Source organism: Vombatus ursinus, unplaced genomic scaffold (genome assembly GCF_900497805.2).
Source record: "Vombatus ursinus unplaced genomic scaffold, bare-nosed wombat genome assembly UNPS02014779.1, whole genome shotgun sequence".
Lineage (NCBI taxonomy): Eukaryota > Metazoa > Chordata > Mammalia > Diprotodontia > Vombatidae > Vombatus > Vombatus ursinus.
Genome location: NW_020954557.1, coordinates 57,309,860 through 57,330,812, shown reverse-complemented (window position 1 = coordinate 57,330,812; position 20,953 = coordinate 57,309,860). Strand labels below are relative to the sequence as shown.

Sequence of the window (20,953 nt, the reverse complement as noted above, 5' to 3'; positions counted from 1 at the left end):
TTTTCTACTGTGGGTCTGCTTCTAATATCATCCAGAATATTATTTTTAATCTTTTACCTTGTAATTTTGCTGTAAGCAAACTCTATGCGAGAAAATCATGGAGTGGCATTAATTTGTGGCTATAATATCACTTTCTTCTTATGTAAGAACATAGTGCTATTTAAAGTTGCAGAGATTTCATTTTCATGTACACTCTAGGAATACCTATAGAGTCATTGAATGTTAGAGCTAGCTAGTCTAATCCAGTAATTTTAAAGATGAAGAAACTGAGACCCTCCTACCACCTTTTATTTTTCTCTTTTCTTTCCCCTATGTCTTCTATCTTGTTATCTTCTTCTGCTTTCTCCCAAAAGTCAACATGTTTTATTAAGTGTTTTTAGTGAAGGCTGGGGGAAAAGGGGAGGGTGAAGCAGCCAATGGCTAGGTTTAGAAGGAGGATTTATCCTTTCAGGCTCATATTCTATGATTTGATGAATATTTGATTCTCCATTTGATAGATTTTGGTCATAACCTCTCTAAGCCATGATCTTTATGTACTGGAATCCTAATGTTTATCCTCATGTAGTAGTTCGCTGTCTTCTTGATGAATATAGTCGCCTTTTTATACTCTAGATTGCTTTTTTCCTGATGTTGCCCTACGTTTGGTTGACCTTTCTAGCCTTAAGAAAGCATATGGCCATTGCTTTCAGTCATAAAGTACAGCGACTCCCAAGTCTCTTTTCTCTGTCCATTGTCCTAGATATATAATTTGGGCTACTTTTCACTTATTTTAAAACAGCCCCATTGAGACTTATCTGCAGTTTTTCTAGCCAGTCACCTACCCTTAGATCTTGGCACTTCATTAGCTGTAGGAACATAGTGTTATTTAAAACCTTAGAGAGTTCATTGTGTATTCACCCATCTAGATTATTGATTAAACTGTACGTATCATATACAATTTATACATCATGTTGTTGTTGTTCAGTCATGTCTGACTCTAAATGACCCCATTTTGGAGTTTTCTTGGCAAAGATACTGGAGTAGTTTGCCATTTCCTTCTCCAGCTCATTTTACAGATGAGGAAACTGAGGCAAACAGGGTTAAGTGATTTGCCTGGGGTCACACAGCTAGTACATGTCTAAGGCCAGATTTGAACTGAGGAAGAGGAGTTTTCCTGACTGTATATGTGTGTGTATATCTATATCTATATATATATGTATATATATATGTGTGTGTGTATATATATATATATATTCCTTTATATCCATATTTTTATCCATGTCAGCAAGGGAAAAAACATACACTCAACAGTTATTCTGTGACAGTCCCTCTCAGAGGGGTACACAAGAATGACAGGATATTCCTGTTCTCAAAGAGTTTGCAGTCTTCTTGGGGAGACAAGATTTTTAAGAAATGAAATGATTACACAATACTATACATGATAAATTGTGTATTATCAATAATGCACATACAAGCAGTTCATACTTCTTTCAAAAAATTGAATTAAAGTATGATTTGTCCATATAGAAGCCATATGGCATTCTCCCAGAAGATTATGTTTACTTAAGTATTCAATTATTCTACTGTTTATCATAGATTCTACCAGCTTATGCTGTGTGGAACTGAATTCCAAGCAGTAGTTCTCAGGTTTCCCTCTTGAATCTTTCATATGACTCTGGTATGCTGACCATGTGTTCTGTATTTTGGCTCTTCAGTTCTTTCAAAACTCTTATGTAGATACTGTTCATTCCACTTAATTTATCCACCTGATTTATTACATTCTAGAATATTCACTTCAAAAACCATTATTTTGATCAAATACCTCTACTATTCTACTTCAGAAGACAGTTTAATAGTCAGTCAACAAGAAGTATTTACTCAGTACGAGGAACTGTGCCAGCTACTGGGAATCCAAAGAAAGATTCCAGGTTGTGATCTCCAAACTTTTGCACCCCTATCATTAAAAAAAAATTTTGAGCACCCACCCCAATATGTATGTACTTACTTATTTGTAAATTACATGCATGCTGTACTGTACTCATAATTAGGTTGTGAAACTTTTGCAAAAAAGCAAAACAAAACACCTTATTTTAAAAGAATGTGGTAAGATAAAGTTTTTGATCCTAGAGTCAGTACCACTGGATGCAGTTGAGTAGGAAGGTGACCTGGACCTGCATTATGACATCTGTTTGGAGGATGGATTGGGGAAGGAAACACTTGAAGCAGGGAAATAAATTAGGAAGTGATTTGCATCAGTTCACGTGAGTTATGAGGAGGGCCTAAAAGAAGGTGGTAATTACATGAGTAGTGAGAAGGGGATGTAAGAGATGCTGTGGATGTAGAAATGATAACATTTGGCAAATGATTGTTTATTTAGGGTTAGAGTGAATAGCCAAAGATGACACTGAGGTTGTGAACCTCGTGACTGAAAGGATCATGGTATCTTTAACAGACACAGAGAAGTTCAAAAGAAAGAGGGATTTAAGGGGAAAGATGATGAAGTGAGATCTTGTCACAACCTATTTGTGCCTACTCATTCTGGTGAGGCTCACTCAGTTCTCTCTAAAATGACATGGGGGATAGGGATTAGGTCGGCTGTGCTGGTGAGGGGGGATTTTTCCAATGGTACTTGTAAAGCTGCTTCTCTGGGACCCTGGGTAATGGGTTATAACTCTGCTGATGGGGAGATGCACAAGTGGAGGGAGGGGATAGAGTGAGGAGAGCACTGGGTGAGGTGTGGTGATTAGAGATATAGAGTATATTAGAGGTAAGTCCCACAACTGGGAAGACTATAACTGATGCTGAGTGAAGTGAGCAGAACTAGGAGAACAAGCTATAAAATAATGCCATTGTAGTAATAGTAGTAGTAGTAGTAGTAGCATCAGCAGCAGCAATAAGAACAACAATAATAACTAACATTTGTATAGCATTTTGAGACTTGCAAAATACTTTACAAATTTTATCTCATTTGACCTTCACAACAACCCTGGGAGGTAGGTGTTCAATAAGAGCACCACTTTACAGATAAGGAAATGGAGGCAGACAAAGGTTAAATGACTTGCCCAGGATCACACAGCTATTAAGTATCTGAGGCCCTCTTTAAACATTTCATCCTGACTCCAGGTCCAGAGTTCTCTCTACCTGTGTGCAGGATAAGAACTTATACTGATTTGAAGAGAATAGAGAGGGGCAGCTAGGTGATGCAGTGGATAGAGCACTGGCCCTGGAGTCAGGAAGACCTGAATTCAAATCCAGCCTCAGACACTTACTAGTTATGTGACCCTGGGCAAGTCACTTAACCCGATTGCCTCCAAAAAAAAAAAAATAGTTGGAGACTGATGTAGTTGGACACTGACAAAGGCCTAAATTAGAGTGTTATCAGGAAGAAGCAACACAGAATTGAGAAAAAACAGTATTGGTGATAGTTTCAAGCCTACACAAATGGGTTCATTAACCAATTTGGGGGAGGTAGGGAAGATGACTTCTGGTTTTGGCATATTGCATTTGAAATAAAATCACATCAAACAAGTTAGTTGAAGGTGCAAGTCTGAAGTTCAAGAAAAAAGTTATAGATTTGTGAAATTTCCATGTAATAAGAGTGATAGTTGAAGTTATGATGGTGGATAAAGTCTCTCACAGATTAAGACTGTGTAGAGAGAGAAACAGGGTAAGGGCTGAACTTTGAATAATGCCTATGTTTTAAGAATGAGAATGAAAATAATGCATTTATAAAACAATTTTAGGTTAACAAGTCAATGTGTATGTGATATTTGATCATCATCATAACGAGGTAAATATAACAACTATTATCCTTTTTTTAATGACGAAGAAGCTGAAGTTTGTAGAGATTAAGTTATGTGCATGTAGTCGCACAAAAAATTAAGGTTGAAGGTTGGGAGCAGAATTCAGTCCCGCATCTCTCCTATTCTAAGTCTTCTTCTCTTTCTGCTGTCTCCCTCTCCACTACTCTTCAGCAAAAGAGACAGAGGAGACGTTGTCAAAGAGGAGGAAGAAGAGCAGAATAATGTAGTATGTCAGATGCCGAGAGAGAAGTGTTCTCAGGGTGTCGATGGGCAGTGTCAGGTGTGATGGAAAGGTCAGAGGGAGGGCTGTCTTTAGAAGGGGCCATAAGATTTCAGTGGTTATGTCACGGGCAATCTAGAGTATGTTTTCAGGAGTGATGAGGATAAAAACCAGGTCACAGGAACTTCACTACTGAATAGGTGATAAGGAAGTGGAAGCAGCCAGGATAAAACCATTTGTTCACAAATACTGTTTTTAAAGTGGTCAGAATTTTGAATGTTAGCATAGAAGTGATGACCAAATTGCCCTGTGGTTGGAATTTCAGATATAATAGTGTCAACGCTGAGTTAATTTCGACAGAATATGAATAGATTTACGTAAGGTGTTTTGGAGTTAAATTTTCTGTGTGGTTATAATAGACCACAGAAAAAAATTAGGGAAAGCTAATTAGTAAAAAGCCTGTAAATATGAAGCTTTGGATTGATCACTAATTCTGATCTTGTTATTAATCATTTTTTTTCAGGTAGACAGGAGAGTTTTAGACATTGGAAAATTTTAAGTTAATGAACATTGGTATGATCTATAAATTTTACCCTTTCTATGACCTTCCCCACCTTCAGTTTGGGGTGTGTGTGTGTCTGTGTGTGTGTGTGTGTGTGTGTGTATCCACAAATCTGCTGCTGATTAACCTTATTAACATTTTTTTTGTTTTTGTTTTGGGGCAGGGGAGGAAAGACTTATAATTTCAATAGTGTAAGGAATTTCCATTGTAGAAACTCCCTTTACCATTGCAGATCAACCACACTCTTGGCAGCTCTAAGGTTGACTGTCTACTCTGTCAAGTTCTCTACTAAAATTATACCTAAACAAACAACCTCAAAGGCGGTTGGGGGGTGGGGGGAAATCCTTTTTCTAAGTGATTTTATTGATGTAATTGCCAAAGAGCAAAATGTTACTGTTAAATTGGGCATGTAAATGACTGGATTTTCATTTTGTATGAAAATGTATCTTCAAAAATGAAATCCAGGAAAATGCATACCAAATACCCCTTGCTGCAAAGTATTACACTCAAAAGCTAATGTTCTTACAAACACAGACTAGAAAGTGATAAACAGTATAATTTGGTTAACTGTAGAAGGCTTTGAAAATCATTTATAACTTTAGTTTTTTAATCTCAATATACTAATAAAGACTTTTTTTAAGTCAAATCAGCCCTCTATAAAGAACTTGGAAGTAATTGGGGTGTTTAATTTTATTTCCTTATTGTTTATTTTCTCGCCACTTCCTTCAGAACTCTGGGATGTATCCCATTTTGTCCTGGAGTTGTTCCCACACTGACAGTAGGTTTGCCTAGCACACTGCTTTGAGGCAGTGCTCCTGTGATTTGTGTTCCTCTTGCTTTGCAAGATTTTCAGGAATAGCAAGGAGCCTGTAATGAGACCTACAGATTGTATATGGTCTGAAATTCCTATAGATTAAATATAGCTTCCTAGTAACTTTTTTATTCAGCCTTCTGTTCTTTACTCTTTTGCTTTGCTTCGTCTTTGTGTTTACTCTTATAAAATCTCTCTCTGTAATTTTTCCAATCGTGCTTTCTTTTACTTTAATCTCTTCAATGTTGCAGCCCTTTCCACACTTTCTCCCTAATTCAACAGTTTCCACTTTCTCGCTTCACCATAACGTCTTTGGTCTCAGCCTATCTAAAACTGGTAAGGATATATTCAATCTTGGTTCTTTTTTCTTGCTTTTTACTCTTAAGTGTCAAAAATCTAATTGATAAATGAATCCAGATTCTAATTTTCTCTTACCCTGTGCCCATTTGTCCATCACCTACCCAGCATTATTGAGAAACCATTCCACAGCTGATATTTTCTATGCTTTCCACTCCATTTTTACCACACACACACACACACACACACACATTTTGTTTTCTTCCTTCATCTAGGTGAGAATATAAATACCTTTCAACACTTTTTTCATGTGACTGTATGCACTTCACATACCAGTCAAACTGACCCTCTGGCTGTTGCTCAGCATGCCATCTCCCACCTCTAAGCCTTTGTATAGGCTGAGAGTCTACACCATCTCCAGAATGTACTCCCTCCTCATCTTGGCCTTTTTAGAACCTTCAAGCTCAGACGTCACCTGCAATGGGAATCCTTTCTTGACTGCCCCGTGACCACGACTGTTGTTAGTATACTCTCCCAACTGAAATGACCTTGTATTTACAGAGTCAGTGTATTGCTTATTATTTAATGAACCTGAGACATTAAGGACATTAAGGTTATTGTTAATGGTAGCAAGCTTAGTATTTTAAAGAAAAAATTTAGATAACCCTGTTTTGACCTTTATTAAGAACAATTCTATAATAATAGCACAACCTTTTTCTTATTTCCCCCCCCATAGCCACCCCCAAAAGGACACCAACAGTAGTTGCAAACCCAGTTAAATGGAAAGCAATTGTAAAATTACAGACCAAGCTGAGTAGAGTAGGTTTTCATCATTTTCTTCTTTTCTATTTTTCCCTTCTTACATTCTCTGACCCATCTTAGATTCCTTTATGTCATTCACCCATTTATCTTAATGAAATACACATCTTTCAAAGTCATATTTTTCCCTCCTGATCCACAAACACATAAAATTTCCTGCCCCCAAACCAAATTTTGATTACCCTCCTGAAGTAACTTAAGGTAGTCGTTTTATACACTGCTAGATATATATCAAGAATGAAAAGATTTGGGAAATACAGGGTGTCCCAAAGTCTGTGTACAGTTTTTTTTAAAAATTGTTAAATTGTTTGGATTCCTAGGGTATACTACTGTACCCATTAGCTTAGTTAAAAATAATAAGCAAAATTGTGTAGGTCTGTTGAACTTCAAAAGTAAGATAACTGGAGTGTTTAAAAAAAAGACTGAAAATTTTGACCATCTTTTTTGTTCCTTTCAGTGATTATCTTGACTGTTACTTCAAAATAATTAAGATACTGCTTCTTTTTGGTTCTTTTTATTTTTCATAGCATTTTTTCTAACAATGAAATACAGCCACATAGTTCTGTTTTTAAAAGCGAAGGGAGAAATCATAACAATTCATTCTATTTTATTTATAGTGCCAAACCTCCAAATGCTTTCTTATTTTCTTCGTAATTTGTTCTGACCCATTTACAGTATGTAAAAAAATCTGTTAGGATTTCCAGTAAAAGTCCATTTGTTGTTTGTGTTTGTGGCTTTTTGAATGGGTGACTTACTTTTAAATATAACTAACTACTAATCTCCAAATCATTTGGCTTTCATTTATTTCCAAAATAGCAATCTTTGCAAACTTGACCATGTTTTGATCAAGAAACTTTCTCTCCTAGTCCACCCTAAAATCCATTTGATGATCATGGCATATAACCAAAGGAAAACATTGTCTGCCACTGTTAGAAACAAACTGATAACGAGAAAATATTTTCCAGTCTGATTTTTTTAATTAATAAACTCAACTGAAGCTTTTGAGTAATTGTCTTTAAGCAGATAATCTCGATAAATGTGTTTTACTAAGATAAATGTGTGTCAGGCAAACAGCGCAGAAGAGCAAATGGTTTTTATTTCACCTCCAGCTGATGATAATGTACTATATAAAGTTGAAATCACTGGAGTTGCCAAGATTTAATTCAACCTATCCACAACGCTTGCATAATGATGTTCCTCCTCATTTAGAAATGTTCAACAATTCCTATGTTATTTTAGGAACAGTTGGAAAATGGGAGCAGTAAATTAAAACAAACTGAAGAGAGTTATCTAAAGAAAGAGGAACTTGAGTCAATCCCTGCCTCTAGAAAGAAATATGACTCTTAAAAATCAGATTTAACAAAAAGCAAGATTACAGACATATGTGTGCAACAGCACTTATAGTGTAATACCTAAATGATTAGTATTGCATAAGAGGTCTTTAAGTATGAAGTCCATTTATTTGAAAGCATGTTTGACTTTTATACCTATCAACTTCGCATATCAAATTTTATTTAAATAGTAATAGATATACACTGTCTAATCTACGTTAATAAGTTATAAGTTCCGATTCTCCTAGTTCATAAAAAAAAAGTTTTCAACTGGTAGATCATTAGAACATAATCATCTTTTGGTAGTCATGTTCCAAGTCAGTGTAATACCAATGTACGCCACAAGGTGGTAGTGAAAGGTAAGATCTGGTATGGAAGTAGTTTAAATACATAATGGGGCTATTTTTACAAATCTTTAAAATGCTTGTTAAATGCTAAGGATCAGCTGCTTGGTTCTGTAGATTTTCCCCTCTTCTCCTACACAGCTGCATTCTTCAGCAAAGAAGTAACTTAATACTCTAAGGGATTGATTTACATGTTTCATCCAACATTAGTAAGCACTAAAATAGAAAAAAAATTCACAGGCAAGATGTCTGGTTCATTTCAGTAATTTGGGCAATCAAAATTGGAATCTTGATCCATAAAGGGTATGACTCCTTGAATTATCAAAGTCAGGGAAAAGAGTAATTAGATAGAGTTGTTAATATATAGCTCATATTTTGTTAGCTTCCTCTTATTGAAAATTAGAAGTATGTTAAAGTGAAATCACCATCATTTTGTATCTTCTTTAAGGTAAAAAGACCAGAAACTTCACCTAGACAGGAAAATTCTCCAGGGAATCCTGACTTTCCTTTATTCAATAAAAGGTACATCTGCATTATTTTTTTTATTTTTCCCCGATATTTACAATTGCTAGGAAATAGAGTTATAGAGCAACAGAATATTACAGAACTTTAGCAATCATCTAGCATTACCACTTTATTTTTTAACAATTAGGAAACTGAGGCCCAGAGAAAGATTTGGTTGTTTGTTTTATGTGACAGGGATAGTAAATTCCCAAACTGGCAAAAATAATTTCTCATCCTGAGCTCTTCCAACTGCAAGTAATATAGCAGCACTATTCTATGAAAGATGAAAATGTTAATTTTGCTAACATGTTGAATAAGGACTTGAATTTTTTCTTTTACATAAGTTTGGGGAAAAGAAAAAATATGTATGTGTGTGTATATATATATATGTATAGATAGATAGATAGGTAGATAGATAGATGTACTTAGGCTTCCCCTAACAGAAAGGTAAGAACAGGTCTAACAACTTTAATGTTCTGTGTGAGTAAGTGGGAAATAGGCAGTCTGCAGTCCCAATGCAAAGCGAAACTAATTTTAAATGAGGATTTTTACTTAATTTTCTGCTTTGAGACTATTCCTCTAATCAGCTTTATTTATAAATGGATTTTGGTCATTTCTGTGGTACACGAAAACATGGAGCACACATTGGAAATGTTTTATTAAATGTGATGTGATGAAAGAACAGAATAATAGGTTTATATCCAAAACATTGCTCTTCCAGGGAAGAAATAGAGAAAACTTTCTATGAAATGAAAGAAGAATTCCATAGGATATGCATGTTAGCAAGAGCACAAAGAGACCATTTAAACAGACTTAACATTCAAGAACCTACATCTGGTAAGGTTCAATTTATTTAACTACAATATTAATGTTTCAGAGTTTGGAATTTTTTTCTTGCTATATGTAAATATTCCTAACTACCTACCAGTCAAATGCTTTCTTTCATATAAGGTAGATTCTTATTTCAATATTCAAATGCATAAAGCGCTATTACAAGAATAGTTTATTATTTTGATTCCATCTCCCTTCGTATGAGTGATACCGTGTATGTACGTACAATTTAGTTGCATAAATACTTAATGAAAGTTTACCAGTCACTAGGGAATATAAGTATAACATGGCCTTAAATTATAATTTGTTATTTTGGGTATTGCATAAATCACTGGTTTAATAAATCACTAAACTACAGTGGAGTTCCTTCCACCTCCCATGTAAGTGGAAAAAAAATATCAGGTACATGAATTTTGTACTTCTGTCTAAAAATTCATTGAATAGCTGGTCAAGGTCTGAGATAAGGAAGAATTTATTTAATATAAAAGAATACAAAGAAAATATCTACTTTGTATAGCTATTGTAATATGATCAAAAAGTCCCACACCTTCTGAAGGTTCAATTATTAAACCTCCTTCACTGGTTCACTTAATCTAATGTACCTCTTCTGTAGTATAGTGCTGATAGCAAAGTATAGGGGAGAGAAGCTGATATTCAAGCACTGCAGGGGACAAAAGGAAGGTAAATTATTAGTAATTTATGTGCTAAATGCTTATACTAACTCTGTGATTTGGACATTTCAAAGTATAATTCCAAAAGATGTGATTTTCTTATCTCCTTTTGGAATATACTAAAGCAGCACTCTCTAGCAACTCTGTATGTAATAAATTATGTGATTAAAGGTCACTTGCCAATTCTAAATTTTGTATCTTGACCATTTAAATGATTTCATACTAAGACTTCATTTCAGAATTTTAATTATTTTATTTTCCAAAAGGTTGTAGATGAATTATCTACAATGTTGGTGAGAAAAACAGCTTTGGTAATCGGTGGTGTTTCCAAAAATAATTTTCTCTATGTCAGTCTTTGTCAGATATTATTGGAGAGTTAACCTTTAGTGATTACTGATAATGCTAGATGCTTCTGAACTAGAAATATATTCATTTATAATTCCGTAACTACAAAAATGTGGTACCCAGAATCCATAGGCATTTTTTCCCAAGCATCAGCATCCTATCAAAACATTATAATGGTGTAATATTCTTTGTTACACAGAGAACATACCCCATTATCAATGGCTTAATACTCTGACCATTTAAAAATTGCCGGGTTCTAAATCTGAGTATATATCTGTCAGCTAGAATACTGAGTGTTTAACTTTATTTTTGCCCACAAAACTGCTTTTTAATGCTACTTTCTTGTAATGTACTAACTGTGCCATAAGCAACAAACAACATTTTTTAAGATGTTTGTTAACTGCTGTGCTACAGGCTACAGTGGGAGTTTGTAGAGTGTAAGCAACACACTGAAGTATTGAATATTATGCTCCTGGCACTAATGGATCATGTGAAAAGAAATGTACCAGAAATTTTGGGACAGATGCATAGCATTTATCCAGTCAAGACTTCTAATCATCCATATTACATTCCATAAACTTGTGATGGAAATATTTAGCATGCTATCTAAAGAATCACAAAAAAAAAATATGTTTTACATGAGAATTTCACCCGTACTTTTTGATTGTCATATATTATATAAACTTTAAAATTTTGCTATTTTTGGTCAAACTAGTTGCTACCCAGGAACAAGTTATAGATTGCTAATTTTTTGGTCTCTGCATCTGCAATTTCTTCAGAATGAAGAATTCCAAATGTGGAAACTCCCTCCACCAATGCAGATCACCAACTCATCTGTAACTCAATCTATACTTAGAAAGTTTCTTGGAGAACTAAAAGGTTAAATGACTTTCTCATGATCAGACTGTGTGTGTGTGTGTGTGTGTGTGTGTGTGTGTGTATGTACAGGCAGAACTTGAGCCCCAGGTATTTCCAACTAGAGGACTATAATGAGGCTACCAGTTCTCAGGTCTTCCTGCCAATGTCATGTTCATTGCCAGAAGCAGAGTTAGTAACCTTTGAGAGCTGCTTAGTTCAGAAAATTTAAGCTCTGTCCAAATTTAAGCCTTGGTACCTCTAGAACTGTGTGTATTCTCTCCCCCTTTTCATTTTTGCATGTCTTCACGTTTCTCATTTCCTCAAGTGTGCTATCACTTAAGGGAACATGTGTATGTAAGTAAATATGACAGTAATATTTGCCTTAATAAATTAGGGGTCAGTAAATGTTAGGCATGTAAATGTTGAGGGTTTATTTTTTTTTTCTTTTTAGATATAAAAGGGAACTAAAATGTGAAGTAACCTGAACTTTCACCTGATTCCCCAAGTTTGTTCTGAAGTTCAGAAATATTTGCTCATTGTACCTCTCCTTGCTTTCCAAAGTCAATCTTAAAGTAAAATGAGTTAGAAAGCAGTTTTGCTGACTTGAAGGATACAACTCAGTATGGTATCAGGATGGCCAGATCATGTGATGGACCAAATTTGTTTCCTAATTTTTCTACTCAAGCTTGGAGTTCTGGTGTCCGCATTAATGTCTTGAATTTAAATTCCACTCTGGAAAACATGATTTTCTTTGCTTAGAACAGATAATTCAGACTATGCTATTCATGGTAGATTTTTTAGCTTTGTTTCTGAGAAAAATTCTATTCCAAAACTATCACTCTCCTAACCTAGAATTACTTGGCAAATTCCTCCTTCCATTGTTCATGGAGGTACTGGGCAAAAGGAATTGAGTGATCCCATAGTGACTGGAGAAACTCGGAGCACACCTGTCCTGATGACCACATGGACCTGTAATATTACTTTACATATGAAAATCAGCACATTAATTTTTAGTAGTTTCTTCCAGCCTTGTCTCTGTTTTTATAAAAGACGTCTGACAACACTTTCTTCCTTCTGATTCATCAGACTTGGGTTATCTTTTCCGATGACTATAGGCTCATAGACTTAAAATCAGAAGGGATACTGGAAGTCATCTAATCCAACCCCCTCATTTGATCAATAAAGAAATTGAAGCTCCAGCATGGTTAAATGACTTGCTGTGGTCACAGGAGTATTAAGTAGAAGAGCAGGGATTTGAACTCATATTGCCCCAGTTGACAATTACACTACCATTTCCTGCCATCATCACATCCAGTGCCAGAAGAGAATCTGACATGTTTGAGAGTTAGTGGCCTTTGGGAGCTTCAAAATTCTGAAAAGTTAAGCAGAAACAATTTAGTATATGGCCAGAGCATTGTGGTTCTGTTAGTAAGCATATAGAATGTCTATGCCGTGCAGTTTACTAACAAAAGAGAAGAAATAATTCTTGCCATTAAGAGGACTGGTTAAGGAAATTTCCAAGTTTTTTTTATACCTCAGATTATGAAACTAATTTCAGTGAGATCCAGCAAACATATTAACCACAATGTGTGATATACAGTGCTAGGCACTAGGTTTACAAAGAAAAAACAATGTAAATGCCCTCACAGAACTTATATTCTGCTAGGAAAATGCAAAATATAAAAAGATAAATACATGCATAATAATCTGAGGTGAGAGAGAGTAATAATAACCAGAATTAGGAAAGACTTCCTCTAGGAAGTGGTACATGATTGCTGAGCTTTGAAAGAAATGGATTTCAGATCAAATACCTCCCTTCAAAATTTAATCTTAAATTGTACTTCTAGCCATCTATAAATATAAATTACCATGGGTTGTCAAGTACAAGTGTGAACTCTACTTTGTAGTGGTATAAGAGAATAAAAACAAGAGTACCCTAAAGCCTCATTTGTCTAAGATTTTTCAGGGAATGAGGATTCTATGTTAGTGGAATTTCATTATTAATTAAAACCCCTTTAAGTGCTAAATTTTTTAAAACATTAACTATTTTTGAAGGAAATCTATCTAAAATGAATGGTATTCTGTCTGTTAAAGCCTACCCAACACAATTTCATTCTTTTTTAATAAGGCGTGGGGAGAAGGGGTGTCATAATTATGGACATCACTTACTCTGCAATGCTATGTAACAAAGTAATTCCCATAGAAGGCTATTGAAATGTGTAGGACTGTTTGACCCTATGTGAAATTACCTCAAAATGTAGGGCTTTGAGATCTTATTTCTGATTCTTGTAGTTTTTCTATCGTTTCTCTCACTTATCAGTTGTCACTTCTTACTGTTGTCAGGATTTCTGCTTCTACCAACTTAATCCGCCCTATAATTTTCTGTTTTTAATTGTCTATAGCCTGGAAAACCAGATAAAGCAAACTTATTAGTAGTTTTGCCTGAAATAAGAAAAGGAAATTAATCAGAGTCAGAAGGGCTCTCCTGAATTAAATTTATGAACTTTAGTTCATGGGCTCTGTAGCACTTGTTTTATCTGCTCAGAGGCTTATGTTACCTCGTTTTTGGCTCTCAACTGGCTTCAGTATAGTTGAGGGGATGGAATAAGTGACCTAAGTATAAGTGAAGCCTCTGTTACTAGGCTTAAAGATTTGTAAGGGCAAGAATTATGTCCTATGTAAATTTGTATTTCCCTCAGTGCTAATAGACTGCCCTGCACACAGCAAGCACTTAACAAATGTTTGTTTAATTTAAGTAACTTTAAACGTCTTTCCCCATATAATCTTCTAGATGAAATACTGATATCGAAAAATATTTGGCAATATTTTCAGCTGAATAACTATTGACTTATTTTTATTTTTTTTAAATCCTGAAGCATGTAGATAATCCACAATAACTTTAGGTTGTTGTCTGTGTTAAATCTTACTTTCAGATTCAATTCAATCAACCCAGATAGTTGTTGATAGTAGTATATTGCATAATTCGGTATCTCTGGTACTTCTATTCCTGTGCTGTAGCCCAGTAGGAGACCTTTTAAGCAAAAGTACTTAATTACCTCCTTTGATTCAGAGAAATTGTCATAAATACAGTTTTTGTAAGGATAGTTTATTTTAAGCTGTCTGACATTTTTGGAGTAGAGCTAAGGAGATTGGACAGTTTTCTAAATCTCCCTAAGTAAGGTCTTCGCAGGGTAGAATATTTTATTTGTTCATGTGAATTCTAAAATGAAACATACCTACATTCCCATGTAACTTTTAAAAAAGAAGTATTAGAAATTCTAAAGCTTTAACATCTATTTTGGATTATCACTATATCTATGCCCATCAGTTAACATTAATAATTGAGAGTTGACTGTCAGTGAAATGTTTGCTGTGCTTAGTGACTGAGTAACACCTGGGGATAGGCTGTCCAGTATGTATAGCTCTTGGCCTGTATACATGCTCTTTTGTGTTTTCTCCTAACAGATTTTTTATAGTAAACTTATTAATAGTTGCTGCTTTGCTTACTGGCAAAAAATTTAAGTACATGTGAGCATTTTATGATTGTGTTAAGCACCATAACTGAGCAAAACTGTGACTAGTGCTCCTTCACATAGTAGGTGTTTCATTAATGTTTGTTTAATAAATACAAAAATGTTATGTGAAAATGCAAAGAATGATAAAAGTTGTTCAACAGAAACTAGTAGGCTTCCTTTTAATTCACTTTCCAGAAATGGGTTAATATTCCTGAATAATGATATTATTAATAACTACAAACATTAAAGTCATAGTCATGTCCAACCATCCTAAAAATGACTAAAACACTGAGAGAACTCAGGACCTACTTGACTAAACAAATTTTCAGAAATGAACGTGATCCTCTTGTGATGGTATGATTTTTGCCCTGCAGAAATACAGTTCTCTTTGCCTATACAATGTACTGATAAAACTGATGAACAACCGCCAGAAGAACCTTTCAAGGCTCAAGTTAAGGATGTTATAAATAGAGGGTCATCGTGCATCGCATCTGTCACACCAAGAGGATTGGGTCAAGAGGAGCAAGATGACTCTTTAGAATCACTTTCCAAATTTAATGTCAAGTTTCCACCTACAGATAATGACTCTCCTTTCTTGCATAGTACTCCAGATAAACCCCAAGTTATGGGTCTGGCCAGAACTGAGCCTGTGGGTCAGGATAAATTTGACAGGGAACTTAGGGACAATTCGATGAACTTTGTGAAACCAGAAGGTACTCTATTTGAAATCAATAGAATGGACCTCATAACTTCAGCAATGCAAAACATTTCAACTTGTGACAAGACAAAACCCTCAAACCCTATCAATACATGTATGAAGACAACTCTGGATAAAGCAACATGTTTACCATCTGGAGACCATGATATCATATATGTAAATACATCCCTCCAAGTTCAGGATACCCCAGAGGTACTGTTTGCATCACCAGATTCCCCAGGAAGAGCTGTCCGAGGACCACAGCAGGTAATTGTTTTTCATTGGTCGTTGTTACATTATGTTTTGACACACATTGGTAATCCTATCCTGGCATACCTTTATAATATTAAATAAGTAATCAAAGATAAGACTTGGTGCAGAAAATACAACTATTTCTACAGTGGGGCCTAATTAATATTTTTAAAATATCCTACATATCTTAACATTTGTATGTAGACATTTGTATATGTTAACTTCTGTGAAATCTATCTCTTGCTATAACTTCAAAAGTCCATAATGTGACTATTACCTCGTTAGGCACTACTGTTTGTAAATTAGGTTGTGTTTCAATAACCAATGTGGCCCTGGACATGTCACTGCACTTCTGAGCCCCACCTTCCTCACCTGTAAAATGAGGGGCTTGGACTAGATGATCTTGAGAGTCCCAAATCTAAAATTCTAGATTGTTTAATTTTATTAAAGTTTATAGCATTTTTTAAAAGTTTTTTTTTAAAGAAAACACAAATTCAGTTATTTACCCCATTCATTAATTATAGTGTTTTATAGTAAGTAGTTATAATATTTGTTTATATTTGTCATAATATGAAAGATCTATATATTTTAGTTATGCCAATTCTCAGCTATACAGCACTAGGCATTGTAGTGATGTGGGATTCAAGGAGTTGGGGAGCGGTAAAGGAGCATTCATCACTCCACATTCAGACTTATCCATTAACTATGTATTTTCATTCATGTTAAGTAGTCCTTGCACATTTGAGATTTTAATCTCATGTTTCATTTAAATCTTTTAAACAGCCTACATACATACTACTTAAACCCCTTTTCACCCTCCCTTTCAAATTTAGGTTCAAGTCACAGAATGTTTCTTTTTTAAAAAATATTCTAAAACTGCCTGGAGGCTATGACAATCTATAATTTCAAAAATAATAATAAACAGAAGCTCATGAAAATACAGATTGATGTGAATCTCTTTTAGAATGCAGGCATTTGTTTAGTAAAATGGAGCCTAGTTTCTGTTTTCTGCCTTAAGAAATTTATTTTCAGAAAAGCCTGGCTAATGAATAAACCACTGGCTTTACAGGACTTAATGTTAGTGTATAAATCAGATTATGGTAATGTAAAATATTCAGAAAGTTGTGGTGTATTTTACCTAAACGAGAATATTGCACTTAGCTGATACTAATTACACACTCACTTTAGTTCTCCACTTGTACCATATTTTAGATCAGATTCTCAGTAATAGTTGTGACTGAGTGAAATAAATTAATCAATTCCATTTATTACTAGTAGATTTCCTGTGGAGCTGTGAAGCACATCCATTCTAATCCTTGTTACTTTTCCCTTTTTCTCCATTATCTCGTCTGCTTGTTCTTTTACTAGTTAGTCTGTGCATTCATTCTTTCAGTAGATGGCACCCTGCATTGTGCATTTGCTTTCTATACTACAGCAAGTGAAACAGCTGGTATGTGATTACAAGTTGATAGGGAAGTATGCAGCTTAAAAAAAATGCAGGAGAATTGGTGTTGAGCTGTCACAAGACATGGGGCATAAGGTTAGATAATTGATATTTTGGCAGGAAAGTAAGTAAGGAAATTATTTTCCTTTGAGGGCCACATTAGAATATTTGAGTAAATTTATATTTTATCTCAATTTTTTTACATTAAAAATTTAACTATTGCATTTGTACACACGGAAATACTACTAGTCAATTTAAGTTGTATCTTTTTATTTAAATGGCCTTCAAGGAGAAATTTGTTTAAAATCTATTCAAAAATTAATTTTACACTAAACAATGTAACTTAAAATAGGCATTTGTATTGACTGAATACTGTCTATAACAGAATACCAAATATTTATACATACTATTCCAGTATATGAATTTGTTTTCTTTATCTTATTTCTAGTGAGTCAAAAATATAGCTTCTCAACTGAGTTTAATGTAAAGATGAGTACAGAACAAATGGGTAGCTTAGAGTACAAGAACAAATGGGTACTTTGAGAGCAAAGTGGAAGTCTAAGCCTGTTTCAGCAAGTCAATCAACCATAATTTATTAAGTGCCTACTATGTGCCAGACTCTATGCCAGGCACTGATAATATAACTCCAAAAGCAGGACAGTCTTTATTCTAAAAGCATTTACATTCTATAATGCTGACATTTCTAAGACCATCCTTTTTTTCAGAGCTCTGAATACACACACAAAATTTTAAAGTCTAAACCTTTTTCTTCTAAAGCCATGTATTTTACTTTTAAATGTTTTAACCAGTTATTCTTTTCATTTAAACTTGCATAATGAAAGAAAATATACCTTTTGCTAAAGGGAATTAACCAAGTTTTCCACTTGTGTATCTCATAAATATAACAACTTTTCTCACAAAGAAGAGAAATTTATTTTTAAAAATATTTGATCACAATAGCTACATAATAACTTAGAAATTTGTGTCTCACTTCCTAGACAGACTTCATTTATTTACGCTAATTGTTTGTTAGTAGAGGAGGAGGATACAGTCATACATAAAATATCAATTAGTAACATAGAACTTAATTATGTGGATAGAGTGATGGCCAGAACGGGAAGGCTGTGATTGTAAATCAGTTAAGGTCTTATGACACTCTAAACAAAGGTTGGTAATAGCATATAAATGATCTGTTTAAATTGACTACTCTAGCAGCTTGAGGTGATTCTCTCCTCAAAGTACATAAGTTTAAGAATAATAGGCCTCTGTATTGACAGAGATAAAAGAAAAAAAAATCAGATGAAAACCCAAGACACAGATTCAGGAAGATAAAGGAATTTTGTTGCCCTTTATAATAATAGTTAAACTGTGGCATTTCTTGCCCTCCTAGCTACAAGAAGGATCCATACAGTTATTTGTGGGTGTGATTATAGTAAAAATAGTCATTTTGAGAATGTTACTACTTGTATGTCTTCAATTGGACGGTTAGTCAAAGAAAAACTTTTAATTGTATTCTGGGCCAGCTAAGGATGAAAGAACAAGCTTGTATATAAGTAAGGAAATAGAGAAGCATTACGTTTAACAAAATCAAACCAGGTCTGAGTAAAGAGTGGCAGGAATATACTTTTACATATTGGATGTCACCCTTTGTTGAATGATTGATTTGGATATTTCATATTACAAAATGAAAAGCCATTGACCAATGAGATTTTTTTTACCTAGTTTAACTGGGGAAAAAAAACGGGTAGGTAGGATTTTTTTTTAAATTAGACTTTTTGTAAATTTACTACTTGATTATTAAAGACAAAATTTGATTTACAGTTTACCATTGATGACCTAGAAAAATATGTGCTAATGTCCACTTAACCCAGATGGTACTAAAAGAACTGTAGCTTAAGGTTTCTGTAACCAAATAAGAAATGTGAAATTTCTAGAAAATTCCAAAATATCAGAGATTAGCATCATTAGTCAAAAAGTGGTATAGTTATTAACAATTTTAGGTATGTTTTAAAAGGACTATTACTAAATCTAGAATATTTCTAAATATATAAAGATAAAAATAAATGTACATATTTCTTAAATATTCTTGTCAATGTTTAGTTGATTTTTTTTTAAAGAAAATGTAAGTACAGATTTAATTCTTGTGCCTATTTTAACCCAAAGAATAATTTGCCTTTAGTGGTGGTTTAAAACATATTCAGATAACTTAATATTCAAAATGTATCAGATAATTTTTAAAAATAAGTAAAGTAAGCTTTTTTTCCCCTCTTTACAGCCCCTCTGGAAGCCCTACCCTAATCAAGAGAATGACTTATTGGCACTAAGTAGTACAGACTCAGAACTGCACAAACCTCAAGTATGTGAATTCTGTCAAGCAGTTTTCCCACCATCAATTACATCCAGAGGGGATTTCCTTCGGCATCTTAATTCACACTTCAATGGAGAATCTTAAGACATTTTTAAGACAGACATGGATGTGGGATTTTATGCAATGATTTTTGGTTTGTAATCCTATAAATACTTGATTGTAAATTTAAATATTCATGTAAAGTTTTTAGAATGGGATGTTTATAATACAATTCATTGCTCTAGGTGTTTAGATTGTTTTCCTAAATATATTTTTTTAACTTTGTTGTAATCATTTAAAAGAACATCTCATTAAAAAATCCTATAATTTAGTGTATTCATATTTAAAGTGTCATTACTGGAAATCAATATTACCTGTGTAATTTAGAGAGTAGCATGATCATAATTAAGTGTAGCCTCAAACATCTAAGCATATTGCTTGGATTCCTAGTTAGATATTTTCGATTTGAAAATGTCAAATATTTATAAGGGATTCTTTTTGTTAAAATAGCTAAAACTATTTATGCTCTATGGCATGTCCTTTTCAGATACACCTACAGTAAGCAAACATAATAAAAATCCAGAATAAAAAGCCAAGCTTAAGATGTTTGTTGGCTGGTGGTGAAAAATTATACTTTGGTCTACCTGTGTTGTTATTTGATACATTTTTTTCTAATAGAAGTAATGACTTGATTGACTGTTTTGATAATCATTTTATGATGCATACATATACTTGATAGAAATGTATTATTAAATTTGTTACTTATACTGTGATCCATATTAACAAAATATACATATATTCTAATTCAGTAGGAGACACTATTTGGAATGCAAGATTTAGTTTTAGCATTAAGTTCTAAATCCCTATTTTCTTTCCTTTAACAATTGGAGGGGTGATGATGAGTCTGGGAAAGGTATGATCAGTGTTATCCATAGCATTTTATTATCATATTTATTGCTTTACATTTTAAAGGTCACATTCATGCTAAAGAAACTTGAACTACTTTAATTTAGTTTGGTTTATTCTAAAAAGGACTGCTGTAGCTTTCGGTACTTTAGTTGGGAATATTACATATTTTAGCTGAGGCATTCTCTCTGCATGGGTCTGGCAGTCTAATTCTCTGCTAGTGGACAAGGTTTTGAGACTTGAAGAAGAAAACATGCAGTACAGCACCTTACAGTGAAGCTTCCTATAAGTTTGCCTTCTCTATCACATAGGCCATTTTAAAACTTAACGTCCTTTCTATCTTGTGTTAAAAGCTACGTGGAGATTACTTTCCCATTTTATCAAGTGAAAAAATAGATTTCCCATCACCTAAGAACA

The 20,953-nt window shown here is 34.0% G+C and overlaps 1 protein-coding gene across 8 annotated transcripts in view; it reads left to right on the top strand.

Moving 5' to 3' along the window:
* TANK (TRAF family member associated NFKB activator) overlaps positions 1-20,263 on the top strand; it is a 77,149-nt gene extending 56,886 nt beyond the window's left edge. For all 8 annotated transcript variants that reach the window (XM_027865840.1, XM_027865841.1, XM_027865838.1 and 5 more), the window contains 4 exons: positions 8,615-8,688; positions 9,392-9,507; positions 15,265-15,854; positions 19,559-20,263. In XM_027865840.1, the coding sequence (XP_027721641.1) occupies positions 8,615-8,688; positions 9,392-9,507; positions 15,265-15,854; positions 19,559-19,735 (957 nt within the window). In that variant the 3' untranslated portion in view covers positions 19,736-20,263. The remainder of the gene's footprint in view (positions 1-8,614; positions 8,689-9,391; positions 9,508-15,264; positions 15,855-19,558) is intronic.
* The last annotated feature ends 690 nt before the right edge of the window (positions 20,264-20,953 follow it).